General features: G+C 59.7%; 2 protein-coding genes and 1 non-coding gene across 4 annotated transcripts; 1 reads left to right on the top strand and 2 right to left on the bottom strand.

Moving 5' to 3' along the window:
* Nucleotides 1–20: 20 nt before the first annotated feature.
* On the bottom strand, nucleotides 21–12,319 carry TMEM259 (transmembrane protein 259). 2 transcript variants are annotated; one of them, XM_038163947.1, is made up of 11 exons: nucleotides 11,595–12,319; nucleotides 9,524–9,790; nucleotides 9,149–9,260; nucleotides 6,819–6,929; nucleotides 5,825–5,947; nucleotides 5,411–5,511; nucleotides 4,514–4,571; nucleotides 4,125–4,208; nucleotides 3,501–3,633; nucleotides 3,066–3,165; nucleotides 21–2,406 (listed from the first exon to the last, which is right to left on the bottom strand). In XM_038163947.1, exons 1-11 carry the CDS (start codon nucleotides 11,817–11,819, stop codon nucleotides 1,603–1,605), a joined length of 2,118 nt encoding a protein of 705 aa, XP_038019875.1. In that variant the 5' UTR covers nucleotides 11,820–12,319; the 3' UTR covers nucleotides 21–1,602. The 2 variants fall into 2 exon arrangements, with proteins under 2 accessions (XP_038019875.1, XP_038019874.1); XM_038163946.1 differs by having other exon boundaries at nucleotides 9,095–9,260; nucleotides 11,595–11,819.
* Nucleotides 12,320–12,538: 219 nt separating this feature from the next.
* Nucleotides 12,539–12,645, top strand: LOC119712652. Its single transcript, XR_005259854.1, has one exon. It is a non-coding gene; the product is annotated as a U6 spliceosomal RNA (small nuclear RNA).
* On the bottom strand, nucleotides 12,545–20,172 carry ABCA7 (ATP binding cassette subfamily A member 7). Its single transcript, XM_038163945.1, has 24 exons — nucleotides 20,089–20,172; nucleotides 19,284–19,438; nucleotides 19,072–19,196; nucleotides 18,898–18,996; nucleotides 18,515–18,710; nucleotides 18,299–18,393; nucleotides 18,078–18,110; nucleotides 17,643–17,748; nucleotides 17,486–17,560; nucleotides 17,074–17,243; nucleotides 16,830–17,007; nucleotides 16,628–16,743; nucleotides 16,330–16,474; nucleotides 16,113–16,236; nucleotides 15,888–16,020; nucleotides 15,219–15,339; nucleotides 15,052–15,114; nucleotides 14,869–14,975; nucleotides 14,418–14,559; nucleotides 14,214–14,348; nucleotides 14,033–14,136; nucleotides 13,846–13,938; nucleotides 13,524–13,761; nucleotides 12,545–13,449 (listed from the first exon to the last, which is right to left on the bottom strand). Exons 1-24 carry the CDS (start codon nucleotides 20,144–20,146, stop codon nucleotides 13,309–13,311), a joined length of 2,952 nt encoding a protein of 983 aa, XP_038019873.1. The 5' UTR covers nucleotides 20,147–20,172; the 3' UTR covers nucleotides 12,545–13,308.
* Nucleotides 20,173–20,320: the final 148 nt, after the last annotated feature.

A 20,320-nucleotide genomic window follows, 5' to 3' on the forward strand; every position in this document is an offset into this window, starting at 1 on the left:
TGGGGCAGCGCTGCAGGAGCTGTTAAGAGATAATATTTATTATTATATACAAACACATTTTGTACATTAATTAAATAGAATGAACTCTACTCTTCATTCATCAAATCATTTGGTTTGGTGTCCCCCCTTCCTCTCCCACCCACTCCTCTGAAAAGCCTGGGGTCATTCCTGGCACTCCAGAGGCTGGGAGCCAGTTGGCCACAAGGCCCCTTCTCAGGAGCGCTGGCAGCAGCAAGATTTGACCTGCTGGTCACAGCAGGGTCCCCCCTGCCCTGGAGCAGCACCACGGCTGCTCCAGGTAAAAAGGAAAAACAAAAAGGGAGCACCCAGGTGGGAAAGGCAGAGGGGTGAGGAGGGGGCTCTGAGCCCCCCCGTGTTGATAAGGTAACACTGAAACGCACGGAGCCCTCCGAGGGGACGGACTCCAGACACTGCTCAGCCACAGCGGAAAAACACTGAACGCGGGGACATCGGTGCAGGGACCCAGCTGTCCCCAGGAGCTAAGTGCCCACATGCCACCTCCTGTCCCTGCCCTGTCCCACCATGCTTCTCCCAGAGCTTCATGCTGCCTCGCCCTGCTCCACCTCCCCGCACAAACCCTCCTTGCAGCACACCCTGGCATGGATCTGCCCCCTCTGCAGGGCTCAGCCTCTTGGCAGAGGTCAGGTTCTGCCAGCCTCACCTCTGCTGCCAGGGAAACGTGGGAAAACCACCTGAAATGTCTTGGCTTTAGTTTTGGTTCTTTGCTAAGCCAGCTCGTGCAACAATCCAGGCATGAGGAGCCGCTCTCTCCTCTGGGATGGGGCTGATCCTAAACACAGGCGTGTCCCCAAGGAGGGACAAGGCACTGGAAAGCAGCTGCTTCACCCAGAGCAGAGCTGTGCAGGACAGAGCTGTGCCCTCACCCCACACCTCTCCAGACACCCACTGCAGCACAGCTCCCTCCAAGCAGCACTCACGGCTCCTGGGATGGCAGCTCCCACCTGGACACAGCACCTTCCACCTCCCGAGGGAAGTTTAAGGACAGAAAAAAGGGGCTGAACTGCAGCTTTCTGCTTTGGTTGTGCCCTAGCCTGGGCAGACTTTGTGCCTGGGGAAGGTAAAAGCTCCTCCTCCCCTCAGGAGCAGGAAAGGTGACCAGGAATCGCCTCTGTGGCTCTCCCACAGGGGCTGGACACTCCACCTGTTCTCTCCACTCCTACTCTAACCACAAAGCTGCCACGCCTGTGGCCTGTCCCAGGTCAGCTCCCACCTGGGATCAGCACCTGGACTGCAAACACAGCTGCAGGAGCAAAGCCAGGGATTGGGGGACAAGGAAAAGCCAGGGCACGAGCAGGGCAGGGTGGGAACAGGTAGCTGGCTCACCTCTGGCCTCAGAGGAGCCCTGGAGCCAGGTGGGCCAGGGGACCAAAACCCCCCATCCTTCCCACAGCCCCCCCAGTGCCTTTCCTAGGGGAGGGAGGTCACAGCAGCCCTGCTCTGTCCCAGCTGCTCCAGCTCTGCTCAGAGGGATCCATGGGTTAAGGATGATGGTGAAGTGAGAAATAGTAACAAACAAAATCCAAATGTCTTCCTGGCAGTCCAGAGTGACAGCAACGAGGCTCAGGACAGGTTCCTGGAGCTTGGCTCTGAGCTGGGTGTTCTCTCTGCTGGTGCTGGGCAGGGGCTGCTCTCCCCCCGGTCCTCCAAACCACTGTCCTGGTCACTGTCCCCCCCCGAGGCTGGCAGGGGCTCTGCCACGCTGCTGCTGCCCGTGCAGTTTTTGCCACCGGGTTTTGCTCGGCTGTTTGAGCCCTCGAGAGCCTCAGTCTGCTTGGGAAGGGAGGGGCTGGGGACAGCTCCCTCCTGCAGCGGGGCAAGGGGGGCAGCCCCAGCAGCGGGGGAAGCATCTGCTGCAGCCACCACGGACGTCGAGGTGACCTCGATGGTGATGGAGCCCACGGCCGTCTCCGGGTGGTCGCTGCTGACCCTGATGCGGGCGACCAACCCTGAGGCCGCGGCCGCCTCCTGAGGGGTCCCGTTGGCCATGGCTTCGTGCACCACGGCGGGCTCCAGGAGGGTCGTGCTCAGGTCAGACAGAAACGAGGCCTCCGTGACGATGGCGGCCGTCTCGGCCACCCAGTTCAGGTCGCTGCCCACGGAGGCGGCGGCGGCGATGACGCTGGAGGCCTCGCCGGGGCTCAGGGCGGCCGGAGCGCCGCCCTCCCCGAGGGGCCCGGGGGCCAGCGGGGCTCGGCGGCCCCCGGCCTCCACCGGGGCAGCCGTGGTGTTGTTGTTGAGGTTGTCCTGCAGCGTGGTCTGGGTGCCCTGCCCGACCTGCTGGTTCTGCAGCAGCATCTCCTGGATCCGGATCTGCTGCAGGATGGCTGGCAGCTCGTAGTGGTGGAAGAAGTAAATCATCGAGTGCTGGAGGAGGAAAGGGAAAGGTGTCACCCTGGGCCTGGGTCACAGGCCACCACATCCCAAGAAAAACAAAACTTCTCCTGAAGAATCCTGCTGCTATGACACTCAAAAGGTCAGCAGCACGTTTGGAAAGATTTATCCCTTCCACCATGACTACTGCAAGCTGCTTTACAGTCTCTCTCTGAAGACAGGCAACAGAGTACAACCCCTGTTCACTTTCAAAGGCTGGGAAAAGAAGGATGACAGCATTCCTCTGGCCCATCCTCTATTCCCTGTCCCCACCCTGCAGCAGGTCAACAACCAAATTCACCCAACAGGTATGCCTGATCCAGGATATCAGTCATAAGCTTGGAGCTAATCCCGCCAGCATCCTCACTGCACAGACCTGAACAGCTCCTCTGCAAGGCAGACCCTCCCCAGGATTTATTCCTGAAGGACAGGACAGAAATCCTTCCCAACACCCAACGTGACATCAGGTTATTGTCAGCCCCATGGCTGGACTGGAGGCAGCAATCCAAACATCCACAGCCTCATTCTGCTGCTCCCTTTCCAAACCAGGCTTAATTCCATCTCTTACAGGAATAAGAGTCCCTCCCTCCAAGCCAGCTTGAGAGGGAGTTTGACAGAGCCCCCCAAGGTGCAGCAGCCCTGCAGGGACTCACCTGGATGAAGAGCCAGGAGGTGACAAGTGCCAGGCTGCTGTACTGCCCGTTGAAGCGGTAGTGGTAGGCGTAGAAGGCAAAGTGGTACAAGTAGAAGAATCTGGACAAGAAGGCAACAAAAATCAGGAAAAAGACGAGCTCTCTTCTCCTCCCAACACCAGCCTGAGCTGGGGCACCTCACAGCGGGTGACACAGACTCATTAGCAGATAATTAGGGTTGCCTGTCTATGAACAGGACAAAACAAGAGGCTGGGGAAGATCAAGGTGATGGCAAGACCCAGGCCCAAACCCAAACTGGAAGAATTGCTTTGGACCCTGTGACGTGTGGGACAGCTCTCAAGCAGCCACACAAATAATACCCTTGGGGTGGAGGCCGCTGTGCCTGGGGTGCTGGGAAGGACAGGCAGAGGGAATGTGGCCCCAGCCAGCCCTCACCTGAGCCAGTGCCTCTTGCTGGTGTTGGTGTGGCAGCAGATGGCGTCGTACTGGTCCGCCAGCCACACGATGAGGATGATGTAGAAAGCAGTTGTGGTGTCATTGAAGAACTCAGACATTATGGCTTCCATACCTGGGGACAGAGGGGACATCAGCACGTGGCAGGGCATGGCAAGGGGTCCTCTGTCACCTCAGAGAAGGCCTGTGACTGCACCTGCCCAGGGCAGGTAACTGGGCTCTGCTTACGGCAGCAGCTACAGCCAGGAATGCTCTGCCTGCCATGTCCCACGGATCAGCTGCATCCCACAGAGCAGATTTTGGGAGGTTTTGCTGCTTTTTAAATCAAAATTGTACAAATGCAATGTGGCCACACAGTGCAAGTCTGCAATGAGCTCCAGGAACAGACAAAGCTTTGGATTCTGGGATTTCCAAACAAACTGCTGCTTTTCCAGGGGACCCAGAAGGACAATGGAGCTCACTGTGCCACCAAATTCCAGAGCCTTCTGCCTTGTGATGAGCAGCCACAGTAACCACCTGCCACAGCCAGCTTGGAACAGGGAATTAGACTTCCCACAGATCCCAGAGGGACGTGCTGCAGACACAAGCAGCGAAGCAAGTCCTTACCGACCAGAGCCAGGATGACAGTGAGGAGTGGAGCAGCAGGGAATGCAATGGTCATGTTCATCTCCAGCATCTGTAACAGGTCAACTGCAAGAGGAAAAACACACTGAGGCACGGAGAGGACGGAGGGCCACAGAACCCTCCACCCCACAGTACTGTCTGCTCAGTGCAGCCACATCCTCTGTCCCCAGCCAATGCTGCTCAGGACAGAGAATAAGCTCTGGCAAGTGCAGGGACTGGGAGCAGTCCCTGTGCAGCTACAGGCAGGACCCTTCTAAACTGGAGCTAATGATCCTCAAGGTCCTTCCAACCCAAACCTGCTGTGACTCTGCAACACCTGCTGCAGCAGGCACAGTGCCCAGCACAGCCCAAACCCCTCAGCCAGTCCTTACCGATGAAGACAAAGATCTGATGGTGTGAGTAGCGCAGCAGCATCGAGACAGACAGAGTCTGGAACAGGAGAGAGAAGGGGAGGCAGATTAGAGCCCCACGGGTGCAGGGAGCCGCTCGGAATCGCAGTGCGGCACAGACCCAGGCGAGCCTGGGCTTGCACATCCCACGTTCATTAGCTGGAGCTGTGCAGAGCCATTTCCCAAAGAGTAATTAGAGCTTCACAAACAGCAATTAATCTCTGTGCTGCTGCAGGGGAACAGACAGTAAGGGATTTGTTTGTAAAGGGACCAACCCCGAATGTTTGCGCTGGGGCCACACCAACCCGCAGAGCTGGGAGCGGGGATTTTCCCGTCCTCCATCCCGCTCCTCCCTGCGCTCGGTTCCTCCTCAGTGCCCACAGTGGGACTGTGCACAGACCTGCCCCATGGGTGGGACAGCCACACACAAAGAGACAGTCACCCACAGCCACCCAAGACAACAAACACCAGGTAGTTATGGCTTGGGATCTTGTCTGATGTGTATCTGAAAACACCTTGTCTCACACATCATCACTGGGTTTATCTTGATCACTCCTGGCAAATCACTCTGGGCTGTTCTTAAAAGTCTCAGAGGACAAATGTCTGCACCCTGTACTGACAGCTGGAGTGTTTTAAGGACACTTAGAAATTAACAGCAGCTCCCTTTTGACAACAAAAATAACACTGCAGTTTAGGTCAGCTCTACTGTTCCTTCCACTGGTGGACTTCAGGAACTTTAAAAAAAAAAAACCCAAAGAAAAACATGCCCCAGAGCAGGGCCTCATCCTCCACCAACTACACCTCAAAAGCAGATGAGAGCTCTGCTGTGACACCAGCACCAGGCTGAGGCCAGGCCCTGCCCAGCTCACAGTGACTTACGAAGATGACCATGATGACGAAGGCTGCCAGGTAGGACGTCCTGGCCATCCACATGCTGACAAAGCGATAATGCTCCCCAGACACCACGTTGCGAAGGAAACCTGGAGGAAAAACACAAACACAAGCTCAGTGTGATTAAGCCACAGACTAAGAACCGGTGCCTGCTAAAGAAACAGGATTTGGAGCAAATCCTCAGGGCAGCGCTCATTGTCATGCAGGGCGGTGAGGTGGGAGGAAACCACGTTTCCAGACACCTCTCCCCTCCTGCCTCTCTCGTTTTGTCCTTGACAATAAGACAGGGAGCTGCTCCCTGCATTACAGATTAATCAACAGTCAGAAGATGACAGTCAGGCATCCACAGAACAAACACCCACTGCTCCGAGCAGCCGCTGCTGAGACTCCTGCAGGCCTTACCTTTGTTTTCCTCGTTTTCAGCTAAAGCTTTGACACTGGACATCAGGATATCATCATAGCCCAGGAACTCGTCCAGCAGCAGGCGGCTGAACCTGTCCCCAAAGCACTGATCCCTCGTAGGATCTAGAGAGAACACAAAAAACCTTCCACACTGTTCACACCTGGAGCCACAAAGGCGCAAGGTGAGGGACATTTGTGCCACCAGAGCTGCACCTGTATGTGGACCTGGGGCAGTAAAACCAAACTTGGGAGGACTGGGAGGGAAAATCTCATCCCCTGACAGATCCAGACACACTAAAGTGCAAATGGCAGTTGGGCCTTAAGGATTGCCAAGGATGCCACACTCTGTGCTGGCACAGACACAAAGGGAATTTGCCCTCTAGGCTTGGCCTATCTCTGGGGCTCACCCTGGCTGTCATTACTGCACAGGAAAGCTGCTTAACCCCCATCCAGCTCTGCTTCAGCTTGAGTGGGAGGAAGTGATGAGCTCCTCTCCAACTGCTGCACTAACAGATACAGAGCTTCACAGGCACGAGAAGGTCTGAGGCTGTGTTCCTGACTTGGACAGGTTTTAACAGAGCAAATGCCAGGAGAGGAGAGCGCTGTTTGGGGAAATGACCTGCTGGTGCTCACAGGGGCACACATAGTGTGACAGATCTGTGAGCACCGTCCCCAGCTTCTGGCCACCAGGCTGTAACCCTGCTGCTCAGAGGTTCAGTGCCTTCTGCCAGGGAGAGAGCTCTTCCCTGCTCCACGTGGGAAAACTGTGCTGGGCATGACATCAGGGCTCACTGAACCAGGCTCCACCATTTCAGAAAGCTCCTCTGAAAAGCTGTGACCTACTAAAGGCAGACAGGCTGCACAATGCAGCTCTCCTGCGTGGGAAGCGAGCACCATCAGCTTCAGGAAGAGTTCCCAGAGATGGTGTGGAGGTCTGTGCACTGCAGGTACCCAGCCCTGAGCCCCTGCCCTGCCCAGGCTGCCTCCCACTCACCCAGGGTCACCACCATGACGGGGATGCTGAGGCGCTGCCGTGTGCTCTGGGACAGGCGCAGGAAGCCGTACTCCAGAGAGTATTCCACGATGTACTCCTCCTGTGGCCACACTGGGAGAGAGACACAGGGACACAGGGACACTCAACACCCACATCTGCAAACAGCCAGCACAAAGAAACAGCCCCTCTGGGCTCCTTCCCTCCTTCCCATCACGTTCTTGAAAAGGGAACTGGTTGCAAATGTAGGCTCCAGGCTTCCCTCCACCAATTAAACATAAATCAATACGAACTCTTTGGAATTACAGCCCTCGACGTTAGTCCTTAATGTGGGACTTCTGGGAAAGCTTCAGGGCAGCAGTTCCAAGCTCAGCCCAGAACCTGCCCACATCTTTGCCTGGCAAGCCCAGAGCCACCTGTTCTTGCTTTGCTCAATTTCTGCTTCCCGTGGTGTTTGGGAACCAGCAGGAAAATCCACTTTACACCCGCTGAACACCAAGCCAATGCTCCAGAGGCAAGAGCCCTGCACTTCCCAGGGGACTGAGGCCACTGCTGCAATCACATGTCAGAACTGAAGGCAGCAGCAATTACAGCTTTTCCAAAAACTGGTGGTGCCTGAAGTTTCCCTGGTTTTGGTGGCTTTTTTTTTTTTTTTTTTCCCCAAGAAAGGTTCCAAAGAGATGCCTTTTTTGCTACATCATCTCTGAAAGGACAAAACCTCCTGCTAAGGCAGAGCCAAGCAATTTAATCCCTGCTCTTTCAGACTGCCAGAGTGTATCTCCAGGAGGGGGGAGGCAGCTGTCAGGCAGCTCCCAGCACCACAGTGACAGTTAAAGGGACACTAGAAATGAACAGACACACACCTGACCCAGCACTGACAGAGCTCTCCTGATCCCCTTATTGGGCAGCAAACACGAGCTGGGCTGTTTGCTTTGTCTTTTGTTTCCATTATAAACAGTTTTAAGCTCCAAAGGAAATCAAGGGTTTAAATATCAACAAACAATTACTTCCTTTGTATAATAAAATATTTTTTCATGGTCAAATATTCTGACTAAACATAAAATTTGGTGCACTGAGTAAACCGAAAACATGGAAAAAATATTAAAACCAGGTATTTGAGACTGAATTAAAGATGTGAATTTTGTAACTAATCTGGGAAACAGCCTGAAGAGACTGAATTAAAGATGTGAATTTTGTAACTAATCTGGGAAACAGCCTGTTCTCGTCCTCTCCTTTTCTGGATTCTTTCCAACCAGGCATTCAGCAAAACAAGGGACTTGCCACCAGTGCCCCAGCCCAGCACAACGTGACTCTTCTCAGAACCCGGGCACCAGCAATAAAGGTCCTGCACCAAAAACATGTACGCTCTCTGGTCTTGATGACCTTTAATTCAGAACTAATGAGCTCTGGATGAGCATCAAGCAAATCCACTGCAAGACCAAGGAACGAGCCAGGGTCCAGTCTCATCCTCCTGCACAGCCACAACCCCAGTGTGTCTGCAGAGCAAAGAATTCCAACCTTCACAGGGACAACAGCGTGGTGAAGAGGCCAACTTCTTGCAAATTTTGTGGAAAAAACCCCCAAAGAATCCAAGTTCACATCTCTATTTTAAGATAAATATTCCTTAGGAGATTTCCTACCTTAAGCACTAGAAACAGAAGTTTTTCCACACTAGAATTCCATTTTAAATAATAGAAAGCTACTAAATCTGCCTCTGGAATTTACAAGTCTTGAGCAGCTTAGGTCAGGCAGGAAAAGGGTGGGATAAGGCCAGGGAACATCCGAGTGGAACAGCAGCGCTGAATCGCAATCCACCAAAACCCGCTGGGTGGCTTTTGGGATTAATTAATTGTAGCAAATTGGCTGCTCCAAGTGCTGCTGTTGGCTCAGCACCCAGAACACAGCCCAAACCCTGCTCATGCTAGAAGGAATGTCACTGTCAGGAGATCCCTGTGCATTGCAGGGGATGGTGAACGGATCAGAACAGGGGGTTCAGGCTCATCTGAGATACCTGCCACTGACCACCACAGGAACCTGCCAGGCCTTCTTCACCTGTGGTTGATCTGAAGCCTCTTGGCCTGGCAAATTTTCTAACCCAGCCTCCCCCCAGCCTCAGGGCAGAGCTTGCTGTGGGTCTGCTGTTGGTACTGACAGGATTACCCCCAGGTAAACACATTTAAGGTCACCGTGCAGGTGCCCCAAGGAGCCAGGACGGGACGTGTGGGGAGGATGATGATGGGAGGAAGGAGGAGCACAGGTAGCAGTGAAGGTGTGATTACCTGCTCGGGCTAGCATCTCAAACTCGGACACAGTCTCCCGCAGAGGCTGCATACCTTTAGTGGCCGCGTCACTAAACGAGAACTCCTGGCTGTCGTTGTGGGGCAGCTCAGTGCTGCTCACCCGGGATGGCTTGAGGAACACCTTGGGCTCGATATCCAGCTCAAACTGTTGGAAAACCAGAGCAGGGAAAGCCACATCAGCAGCCTCTTCACCTCTCACCTGCCATGCTCTATCCACACAAAGGCCTCATCCCCCCCGAAAGGACATTTGCTCTGGCTTTTTTTTTTGTGTTAAACCATCAGAGGCCAAAGTGGGGACTCAGGGGCAGCCAGGGAACTGGCTTTGTTTCCAGGAGACTGAGGGATCACACAGGGACTTCACTTCCAACCAAGACTTCTCCCCAGCGTACACAGAGAGCACATCCTTACCTTGATGGAGCTGTTTTCAAACATATCCACAGTCATTTCTTCCTCTTCCTCCTCCTCTTCCTCAGTCGTGGATTCAACCACCATTCCCGGGAACTTGTCCACCCCGCAGAACTGCAGGAAGATGGGGGCCCGGCTGGAGTTGCGCTGGATCTCCACCCGCAGGATGCCATCGCGGGGCCACTTGTCCCGCACGTGCTCCAGGCAGTTGATGGGAGAGCGGGAGAAGGCGATGTGGATGTAGGCCAGGATGAAGAGCACAAAGAGAGCCTAAAGGGCAGGAGACAAGGCAGACGCTGTCAGACCCCCCAGTTATCACCCACCAGCTCTTCTCTGCCGGTGACACACCGGAATAACTCGGGCGAGCAGACTGGAAGCTCTCCTTTGATGATGCCCTGCACCAACAAGGCAGCAGCCAGACCTGGGCAGTTCCAGCAGGGAACCCACCAAAGGCATCAGGAACCAACTGCTCCTGCTCATGAGAGCTGACAGTGACGGCCTTCTGAAAGCTCAAGTCCTGCATCCAAAAGTGTCCCCAAAACTGACCACGCACGGCACCAGCGTGGGATGAGGCCACGAGGCACGCTGAAGGAAATGGAAACGCGTCCATGCCTCCCCACCCTTCCCTCCTCAGCACAAAGAGTTTCCTGCTGAAACCTAGAGAAGCCTGCCCAGCTTTGTAAAGGCAGAATAAAGAAAACTCTAAGCAAACCAACCCATCCCTGGGCGGGATGACCCAAACCCACGTCAGATCTGCTGTCCCAAAGAACAGGTCCTGCCTCAGGGGGGCTGAGCCGGCCCCTGAGGCCGTGCACAGAGCACCACAGCTCCCTGTGCTGCCTCCATCCCAGCAACAGCCATAAACCATAGCAAAGCAGGGCGGACTAAAAAAACTGGAGTGAACAGAGACGTCCAAAGTTCAGAGCTCCGAGCACAGCTGGCACAGCGAGCGGCACTGCCGAGCTCAGCCCGCCCTGCGCTGCTCTGTCCTCACCAGCCCCGCCGTCCTGACCTATTTGTGATGAGCAAACAGCCTGGTAAACATCACTCTGCAGAGGAGCTGCACAGGGACACGGGAGGGAAGGTGAAGCAGAGCCACCTCTCTGCTTGCAGGAGCCACAGAGGAGCCAGGGGTAATTCCAGGGCACGGGATGGGAATGTGGGTTCCCACTTCCCTCCTGCCAGCAGCTGGAGGAGAGCTGGGAGCAGGCTGCTGACCCCTGACCCCGCAGGCTGCTCTCCACAGAGCCTTGAGGAAGTTTTTCCTTCTCTGGGAGGAGCTGGGATCAGAGGCAGAAGCAAAACAAACTGCTCCGAGGCACTGTGCCTGACCACTGCACCGTTAGCACTATCCCTGTCCCGGCCGGCTTGCCGGGATGCAGATGTACAGCTGGGAGAGGGAACAGGGATGTGAAAAACCCAAACGTCTCCTGAAAGGGTACAAAACGTATCTGTGCAGCGTGAGACAAGCTGTGCTGAATGTTTGCTTGCTGAAACCTAGGGGAGCGTGCTGCTGTTGCCTGGCAAGCTGCTCTCCCCTTCTCCTTTCTCTGACTGCCCACCCTGGAAGCTGTGGAGCGGGATGTGACCTAAGGGCAGCCACCCCTGGACACTGACAGGCCCCCCTGGGAGGGTCCCCAACACCCAGCAGGCAGGTGGGGTCACCCCAGAGCACAGTGACACACTCCTGGCACTGCTGAAAGAAACGGGCTTGGACCGGGGCTGTGCCTTAACTGCTTCCAGAAAGGACAAGGCTCCAGGAAAACTCCAGCAATCCAGTAAGTCACGCGGGAAATGTATCCAAAAAGAGCCATTGCTAGGAAACAGAAAATGAAACCTCTCCTGCCTCGCACCAGCCTGGCTGCCCAGCAAGCTGGCTCAGCAATTTCCGTTTGATTTACAGATCTGGAAGAGTTCCAGAGTGCAGGGAACACCGGGACCACCACGGAGACTAATGCCTCCCTCACAGGAGGGGCCCACGGGAGCTCCGGGGACACCTCGGTGCAAACACAGCCTGCCACCTCCGGCAGAGGCACGACTTTTGGTGTTTCTAATGGCAGGAGCTGCCCCTCACCTTGAGAAGAACGAAGAACTCGAAGACGCGGCGGAAGGAGGGAGGGAAGAGGCGCGCGTAGGTCACTGCCATCTTGAAGAACAGCGCGTGGAAGAGGCGGTCCCGCACGTTGATCAGGGGGTTCTGGTTGAGGTTGGGGTTGCGGACGCCGCGGTTGTTGCCGCCGGCGGCCCCGGCGTTGTTGGCCGGGTGGTGGTTGTTTGCGTTCGGCTGGTTCTCGGACATCCTGACGGCGGGGCCGCGGAGGGCTGGGCCCGAAAATGCTGCCGCTCCTCCACGGGCCGGGCTGGGGCCGGGCGGGCGCTGCGGAGGGGCCGCGGGCGCGGCGCCGGCGCTGCCTCCGTCCCCTCCCCGGCCCCTGCCCGGCGCAGTGGCCTCGGGGCGGCGGCGGGTCAGGCCCGACGGGTCAGGCCTGGGCACTCAGCGGGGCCCGGCAGCTGCGCGGCCGCAGCAGACGCATCAGGGACGTGGCTGCCGGGATGTCCCCGCAGCCATGGGGGTCTCTCGGCGGGGCGGGGAGGCGCGGCGCGGTCCGGGCGCGGCGAGCGGCTCAGCTGTCCCGGCGCGGTCCCGTCCCGTCCCTCAGCGCTCCGCCGCCATTTTCCTCCGCCGGCCGCGGCGGCTCGTGCGCGTGCGCGCGCACGCGCGCCCCGGGCACGACGGGACGGTGGAGGACACGCTCCGGCCCGGCCCCGCCTCCATGCAAATAACGAGATTTCCCACCACGCACCGCGCGCAAGCTGCGCCGTCAGGCGGCCGTTTGGCCTCGAAAAGGGCAAAAAATTTCACCAAAGCGGAAAATTTAGCATGAAAAATCAGAACGCGTCGCCTGGGAGAGTGACCACGTGAAGAAAAGTGCAGGGGGCAGAAACGACCAACTCGCACTGAGGTAAAAATTATCAAGCGAGGGAGGTTTAAATATCGCTGCGGGTACAGTCGGATTCGTGCTCGCTTCGGCAGCACATATACTAAAATTGGAACGATACAGAGAAGATTAGCATGGCCCCTGCGCAAGGATGACACGCAAATTCGTGAAGCGTTCCATATTTTTTTCCCGGCCACGGTCCCAAAGACCCTCCCCGCGGGGACGCTTTTGTCCCCCCCGGGACCGCACGGGGCGTTCCAGCCCCCCGCGAGGTCGGGGGAGCCCCCCAGGAGCGGCCCGGGCACAGGCGAACATCGCCCCTGAGGTTTCCAGGCAGTAACGGACAGAATGAGAGGACGCGGTCTTAAGCTGCTCCGAGGGAAATTTAGGCTGGGTATTAGGAAAAGTTTTTTATGCACGCCGTGCTGCCCGTGTCCCGCTGTGCCCCCGCCCTGTCCCCCACCGCGGTCGCGTTGTGGCGAGGGCAATGGAGCCCCCCGGCAGTACCACGGGTTTTTATTGAATTGCTCTGTTACAGCAAGCTCGGCTCCGGTGGGGAGCAGCGGGGTCCCAAGGCCAGCCCCAGACCCCCCATCCAGCTCAGCCCCCGCTGCAGGGCATCAACCCCACCGCAGGGAGCCGGGGCCAGCTTTGTCCTGGCACTCTGACCCTTCCCCAGCACCCACTGTCCCCTCGGATGGTGACACCGTGCCAGCGGGCAGGATGTGCCCAGGCCTCTTCTGTGCAGCTCTGGGGGGCTGCAGTACCCCACAGCCCTGTGACCCTGGCTCGTGCTGTGGTGACAACCAGGGAGGGGGCTCTGGGGGTCCATGGGACACCATGGCCCACTCAGACAGCGCTCTCCTGGTAGCTGTCATCCTCCAGGAACCTGCTCAGCCTCTTCCCGGGGCTGGGCGCCACATCCTGCCCCGGGGCTGTGACCTCCCCAGCGTCCCCATCGCTCTGCTCCTGGGCAAAGTGCATGAAGACCTGCAGGAATGGCAGGATGAGACACAGCACCGTGGGACAGGGCCACCACGCGCTCGCGCTGCCTCCCCCGTCACCTGGTCCAGTGTGGTCTGGGACACGGAGTAGTCCTCTATGTGGCAGGGGCCACGGTGGGCGGCCAGAAGGCTGAAGACGGTGGCCAGGGAGGTGGCGCGGGCAGGCAGGTGGTACTGCAGCAGCCCCCCGTGCTGCTCCCGCAGCACGATGCCGGGGAAGTGCTGCTGCAGCAGGGTCTGCACCGCCGCTGGGCCAGGGCCCCCCGCCCGCACCACCACCGTGTACCCGTCCCCAAACCTGCGGGGAGAGGGGACACTGCTGTGACCGCTGGCCGTGGCCACCACCCTCTGGAAACCCCCTTAGCACCCCCTGACCCGGTACCTGTTCTTGAGGTGCTGGACGCTGCCCAGGCAGCGGAAGCGGCCGTTGACCATGATGGCCATCCTGGTGCAGAGCGCCTCACACTCCTCCATGCTGGGGGGACACGTGTGAGCCCCCCAGGGCACAGGGACACTGGGTGCTCCCCTATAGGGGGGCTACGGGGTGCTCCCCTTTGTGGGGGACTCACCTGTGGGACGTGAGCACCACGGACCGGCCGTCCCGGATAACGCCAAGGATGCGCTCCCACAGGAACCTCCGGGCTTGTGGGTCCATCCCCGTTGTGGGCTCATCCTGCAAGGATCCCGGCCCAGGGTCAGCCTGGGCAAGACCCTGGTGCTGCTGTGGGGCCTCCCAAAGCCCCCACTCACCAGGAAAACAACGGGGGGGCAGCCGAGGAGGGCGATGGCCGTGGAGAGCTTGCGTTTGTTGCCCCCGCTGTACTTGCCCGCCGGCCGGTCCGCGTGCGGGCCCAGCCCCAGAGCGGTGATGCCCCACTGAGCCACCTGCCAGAGACAGAGGGGGTGAGGGTGGCGGCTCCCCCTGGGCTGGGGAGGACAGGGAACAGGCCCTACCCTGGGGGTCTCCTGCTCTGGGATCCCACGCAGGCGGCTGTAGAACTCCAGGTGCTCCCGCCCTGTCAGCAGGTCCGTGATGGCGTCAAACTGGGGACAGTAACCCATGTGCTGGTGGACAGACTGGAGGTCGGTGAGCACGCTGTGGGATGGGGACAGGTGAGCATGGGACAGGGACAGATAAGCACAATGTGGGATGGGGACAGGTGAGCACAATGTGGGATGGGGACAGGTGAGCACGCTGTGGGATGGGGACGTGTGCCAGGGATACTGTGGGAATAGGGACAAGCAGCTGCAGGGAAGAGCATGAGCATGAGGATGAGGATGAGGATGAAGCAAGGCAGCAGAGCAAAGGGCCAGGAAGAGCAGAGGGTGGGGACAGGGATGATGGCATAGGTGCTGTGGGGACACGGAGAAGGATCTGAGCTGTGGAGTCCCTGCATTCACCCACCTGTGCCCCTTCAGCCAGGCCTCCCCCAGCGTCACCTCTGTGTCCCCTGTCAGCATCTTGAAGGTGGATGTTTTCCCAGCACCGTTCACCCCCAGGAGACCAAAGCACTGTGGGGGCAGAGCAGGGTCACTGGCAGCCCTGGCCGTGCCCACAGAGCCGTCTGTCTGTCCGTCTGTCCCTCACCTCTCCGGGGGGGATGGCCACGCAGAGCCGGTCCACGGCCGGAGCCTTCCTGCGCCGGTACACCTGCACGGAGCAGAGCCCTGGCTGCTCCCTCCTGCCACTGCCAGTGGGGCCGGGGGTCCTGGGTGGGCTGGAGCTCACAGCAGGCTCCAGCCCCACGCACCCACCTTGGTCAGGTCCTTCAGAAGCAGGAGGTGGCCGTGTGGGGGGATGCTGCCCACCCTCGCCCGCTCCCTGGCCACGTCCCTGTCCTCATCTCCCAGCGAGGGCAGCTCCAGAGCCCGTGGGCTGTGGAAACAGTGGCAAGGGCACATCCAGGGCTGTCCATGCCCTTGAGCACCCCAGGGTACTGTGTCCAGTTCTGTATCCAGTTTAGGAAGGGCGTTGAGACACTTGAACACATCCAAAGGAAGGCAAGAAGGCCGGTGAGGGGCTTGGAACACAAGCCCTGTGAGGAACGACTGAAGGAGGTGGGGTTGTTTAGCCTGGAGAAAAGCAGACTCAGGGGTGACCTTCCCACTCTCTACAACCCCCTGAAGGGTGGCTGCAATCGGGGGGGGTTGGTCTGCTTTTCCAGGCAACAACTGACAGAACCAGAGGACACAGCCTCAAGCTGCGCCAAGGGAAACTTAGTTTGGATATCAGGAAAATGTTTTTTATGGAAAGAATGATAAAGTACTGGAATAGTCTACCCAGGGAGGTGGTGGAGTCACCATCCCTGGATGTGTTTAAAACAAGACTGGATGTGGCACTGGGTGATCGATGACCTTAAAGGTCTCTTCCAACCTGGTGATTCTGTGATTCTGGGATTCTCAGTGATTCTGGCCAGCGCTCACCCCAGGCGCAGGAAGAAGCGGTGGTACTGCAGCAGGAGGGTGAAGAGGAAGAAGACGATGCCCTCGATGGCCATGGCAAACATGTTCTTCCCCGCCAGGTCCCAGGAGAGGGGGGACACAAAGCGCTTGTCCCCTGCAGGCAGGCAGCAAGAGGGGCTGTAGGAATAGGGGACCCCTGTGCTGGGCTTTGGGGAGGGTGAGCAGCCCTGACACCCCCAGACTCACCGAACCTCTCAAAGGCATCAGCCATTGCCTGGTTCTTCACCATGTCAATGAGGCCTCGGCCCAAGCAGAAGTGGGGGAAGATGAGGAAAACCTTCTTCAGGATGCGGTTGATGTCGTTGAGGTTCTGATGGGGCAGCAAAGAGAGGGGTGGGGGAGCTGGCACTGGCACTGGCCCTGCAGGGGAGGGATGGGTGGTGCAGGGCATGCCGAGGCTCACCTGGTCCACGAAGAGCTCCAGCACAAAGGTGGCCACGCTGCCGTTGATGCCGATGAAGAGGTTGATGCAGGTCAGGGCCACGTAGGCGGTGCTGGGGATGCTGAAGAGGAAGGAGGCTGGATACATCAGGGGGGTGATGGACCACCTGCAGCGGGGAGAGCAGGGGCTGGCCAAGGTGCACCTCCCATCCTGGGGGGCTTGAGACAGCACCCACCCTCCCAAGCACCACAACCCCTCACCCTGGCTGCCCCCAGCCCCACAACCCCCTCGCCCCTGCCGGGCTCGGCTGCCCCATCACCCGTAGAGCAGCAGCAGCAGCACCAGGGAGGGCAGGTTGGCCGAGGACACGTAGGATTCCTGCTGGAAGCAGAGGAAGATGAGGATGACCAGCAGCGCGGGGACCAGGTAGTTGCACTGAGGGGGTGGAAAAGCAAGGGAAGGGGTCAGGGGTGGGACCAGACCCCTTGGAACTGGTCCCTGTCCCCCACCCCCATCCCCACCATGTCCCAGGCGAAGTTGCCCAGCCAGTAGGTGATGGGCTTCATCCCGCTGACAAACTGAAGGTGCTTGGCCTTGCTGACCCGCTCCTCAATGAGGAAGACGACGAAACTGGCCGGGACGAAGGACATGGCGAAGATCACGCAGATGGAGACCAGCACGTCCACAGAGGTGGCCATCCTGCCGAGGAGGGGAGAGCTCAGCGGGGTCCCGAGGGGGCTGTGGGACCCCCGTGCCCACACTCACAGGGCGGCCTCGGAGAGCTGCTCCTTGGTGAGGTTCAGGGGGTGGTTGGTGGCCGTGATGCCGAAGCGCGTGGGGTCGGTGCCGGGGGGCAGCCGGGCTCGCAGCAGCCCGTTGCTGGCCACGTTGAGGAAGGAAACCATGGCGTGCCAGCCCTTGTTGTTGAACCAGACCTGCAGCAGGGGGAGGCCCGGGCAGCTCAGAGCCTCCCACCCAACCTGGCACTGCCCCTGGCTGTGCCTGCAGCGCCCACTCCCACCAGGAGCACCCCCACTGCCCACCAGGCTCCTGCGCCCCTCCAGCCCCAGCCACGCTCTGTCCTTCTTGGGCTGCTCCACCCCTTAAGGGGACACCACTGTCACATCCCTGCTGCCCCCAGCTCTCACCCCTGAGGCTCCCCCAGCCCTGGGCACACCTTGATATTCCTGCGGGCATCCAAGCCCTCGACGAAGCGGCTGAGGTTGGCCAGGAGCCGATCCGAGGGGCTGCCCTGGGGGCAGGAACACAGGGTGAGGAGGGGTCTCCCAGCACTGGGACCCCAGAGCTGAGCCAGGGGCTGAGTCCAGCTGTACCAGGGTGATGTTGAGCAGCACTCGGAGCTCCAGCACCGCCTGATCCACCTCTGCTGCCGACGGCAGGGCCTGGGAGCTGCCAGCACCCAGGGAGAAGCCGCCGTACCTGCAGGAGAAACGGGGCTCCCAAACCTGCCAGAGAGACTCCCACTGCCAGCGTGCCAGGAGCTGGGCTTGAGGATCCACGTGGGTCCCTTCCACCCCCGGAGATTCTGCAATTCCATGAAACCTGACACCCATTTCCCACCACCAGCCTCCTGCAAACTCAACCCTCTGCTCACCCAGGTGCCAGACAAGGGACACACAGCAGAGAGCTGAAGGCACCAGGATGATGGCTCTGCCCAGGGACCACTCAGGCTCTCCCCAAACCCACCAGGGATCTCCTGTCTCCCTCCATCCCTGGCTGTGCCAGGCCCCAGCCCCTGCCCAGCTCACCTCTGCTCATTCACCCACTTCTTGTTCCTCAGCCTGAAAGAAATGAGGTGGGGGGAGTCAGAGGAGAGAGAAACCCCTCGAGGGGACATTAGGGCAGCACCTGCCCACCCAGCCACATGTCCCCAGCAGTGTCCCCTTCCTCCAGGTGTCCCTGGGGTGTTCCCTTGGGGTCCCCACGGTGCACCTGCAGTGTCCCTGGTGTTCCCAGCCCCAGCACTCACTCCTGACGGATGATCTGGGGATAGGTCTTCACCAGGTAGTCAGAGATGTTCCTGCCCGTCAGGTTCTGCAGGATGTCCCCCGTGCCCCTCTGCACCTGCGGGATGGACGGGGGGGCTGGATGGACACCCAGCCCTGTGGCATCCCCAGAGCATCCCCTGCCCCCACAGCCAGCAGTGACAGAGCCCTGGGGCCGCCCCTGCCAGGCTGGGGGTTACCTGGGGTGGTGGGAGCCCCCCGGCCCCCTCAGGACACTCAGGCAGCATGCGGTGTGCCCCCGGCCCGCTGCACTGACAGGAGGGGGATGGCTTGGCCCGCGTCCAGTTGCCACGCCGCAGCGCTTCCAGCAGGGATGGGGGGACTGGGGGGGCCGAGAAGCCATCGGGGTGGGAAGCTGGTGGGCACAGCCCTGCCCTGGGCACCGGGGGAGAGAGAGAGACAGACTCCTGTTAGCAGCCTGCTGTGAGCCAGGAGCGCCAGGACCCACCGTGGGCGTGTCGGGGGTCCCGCAGCGTCACACCAGGCGGCAGAGCTGCTCCGTGGGCAGGTGGGCGCTGAGATGGGGGCCGAGCCCGGCTGCCCCCGTGCCGCGGACACTCACGCCTTCCCCTCCTCCTTCATGCACTTGGTGCCGAAGCCGGGCTCAGCCAGGAGCGCCTCCAGCAGCCGGGCTGTGTCGGGGTCTCCCGGGGCGTCGTTGCTGCCGGGAGACACAGGGCTGAGCTGGCGGCAGTGGGGGACCGGGGACACGGCGGGCAGAGGGCTGGGGGCACACCTGAAGAAGGTGAACTGCTGCCCGTACATCCAGGGCTGGAGCTGCAGCGGCGGGTACTTCCCGAAGGGCGGCACGATGAGGCTGAAGAGCAGCGCGATGCAGACGAAGACGGCGGGGAGGACGATCTGAGGAGGCCGGGGGGGGGTCAGGGCTGGCTCTGCCCCACCCTGCCCCGTGCCCTGCCCCATCCCCTCCCTTCCCCGCGGCCCCACCTGCGCGAAGAAGCCGCGGGTGCTGCGCCGGGCGTGGAGCATCCTCTTGGTGAAGAGAGCGCGGAGCTGGCGGCAGGTGAGCGCCCAGCCCCGCACCCTGCCGCACGCCTGCCCCGCCGCCCCCCGCAGCAGGTCGGTCTCCCGGGGCTCCTCCGCTGCCGGGGAAGACACGGCTCTGGCAAAGGACTCGTGCCAGGGGGGCGCGGGGGGACAGGGCGCTGGCAGGGGCATCCCCCCACCCCAGCAGGGACAGGATGCTGCATGCAGGAGCCCCCAGCCCCCCCAGACTGCCCCCAGCTCCTACCTCGCCGGGCTCCTTTGGCTCAATGTAAAGGAGAGGAGAGAGGGGTTACAACCAGCGCCCAGCCAGGGCAGAGCTGGAGCCCCAAACCATCACAGCCCCCCCAGACCATCACAGCCCCCCTCAAACCATCACAGCCCCCCCAGACCATCACAGCCCCCCCAGACTCCCGTGGCTGTGCCCATGTCAGTTCTCCCTCAAGAGTTCTCCTCTTGAATTCCCCCTGGGATTTCATATCCTATCCCAACTCCTGCACAGAGCTGGGCTTCCCCAAACCCATCCTCACCCCAGATCTTTGTTCTGGGGACACCCCAAAACAGGGAGGGGTGCACTATGCTGCACGAGGGTCCCTGAGTATCCCCCTGCTTGGAGGGACACGTGCCTGAAGGGATGCCTGCTCGGATGGACAGCTGCCCAGATGGACATGCGCCATCACCCCAGCCCGGGGCTGGAGGAGGGGAGCACTCAGCAGCAGCTCAGGGGTGCCACCTCCCCCATCCTTACCCATCTCTCCATCAGCCACATCCCCATCCCCCGTCTCGCCAGGGACTGCTCCTTTCATGGTGCCTGACGAAATGAGGACAAGATGCCAGGGCAGGACCAAGGCCGCAGGCTGTGACACCTCTCTGCATCCACAGGTGCTCCCAGCAGGGTCCCCAGGCCTGGCAGGGTGCTGGGGACACCCCACCCCTCTGCTCCGGGCTGCTGAGCACCTCCCCAGCCCCCGCTGTAGCCC

This window comes from Motacilla alba, chromosome 28 (genome assembly GCF_015832195.1).
Source record: "Motacilla alba alba isolate MOTALB_02 chromosome 28, Motacilla_alba_V1.0_pri, whole genome shotgun sequence".
Taxonomy (NCBI): domain Eukaryota; kingdom Metazoa; phylum Chordata; class Aves; order Passeriformes; family Motacillidae; genus Motacilla; species Motacilla alba.

Excerpts from the sequence above, each read along its gene's own strand:
- TMEM259 (XM_038163946.1), bottom strand. The coding sequence starts at position 11,819 with ATGTCCGAGAACCAGCCGAACGCAAACAACCACCACCCGGCCAACAAC. Across the intron at positions 6,930-9,094 it reads TGAGATGCTAGCCCGAGCAG|TGTGGCCACAGGAGGAGTAC; the intron begins GTAATCACACCT and ends TCTCTCTCCCAG. Across the intron at positions 2,407-3,065 it reads CCTCCTGGCTCTTCATCCAG|CACTCGATGATTTACTTCTT; the intron begins GTGAGTCCCTGC and ends TTCCTCCTCCAG.
- ABCA7 (XM_038163945.1), bottom strand. The coding sequence starts at position 20,146 with ATGAAAGGAGCAGTCCCTGGCGAGACGGGGGATGGGGATGTGGCTGAT. Across the intron at positions 19,197-19,283 it reads CCCGCGGCTTCTTCGCGCAG|ATCGTCCTCCCCGCCGTCTT; the intron begins GTGGGGCCGCGG and ends CGGCCTCCTCAG. Across the intron at positions 18,711-18,897 it reads ATGAAGGAGGAGGGGAAGGC|GGCAGGGCTGTGCCCACCAG; the intron begins GTGAGTGTCCGC and ends CCCGGTGCCCAG.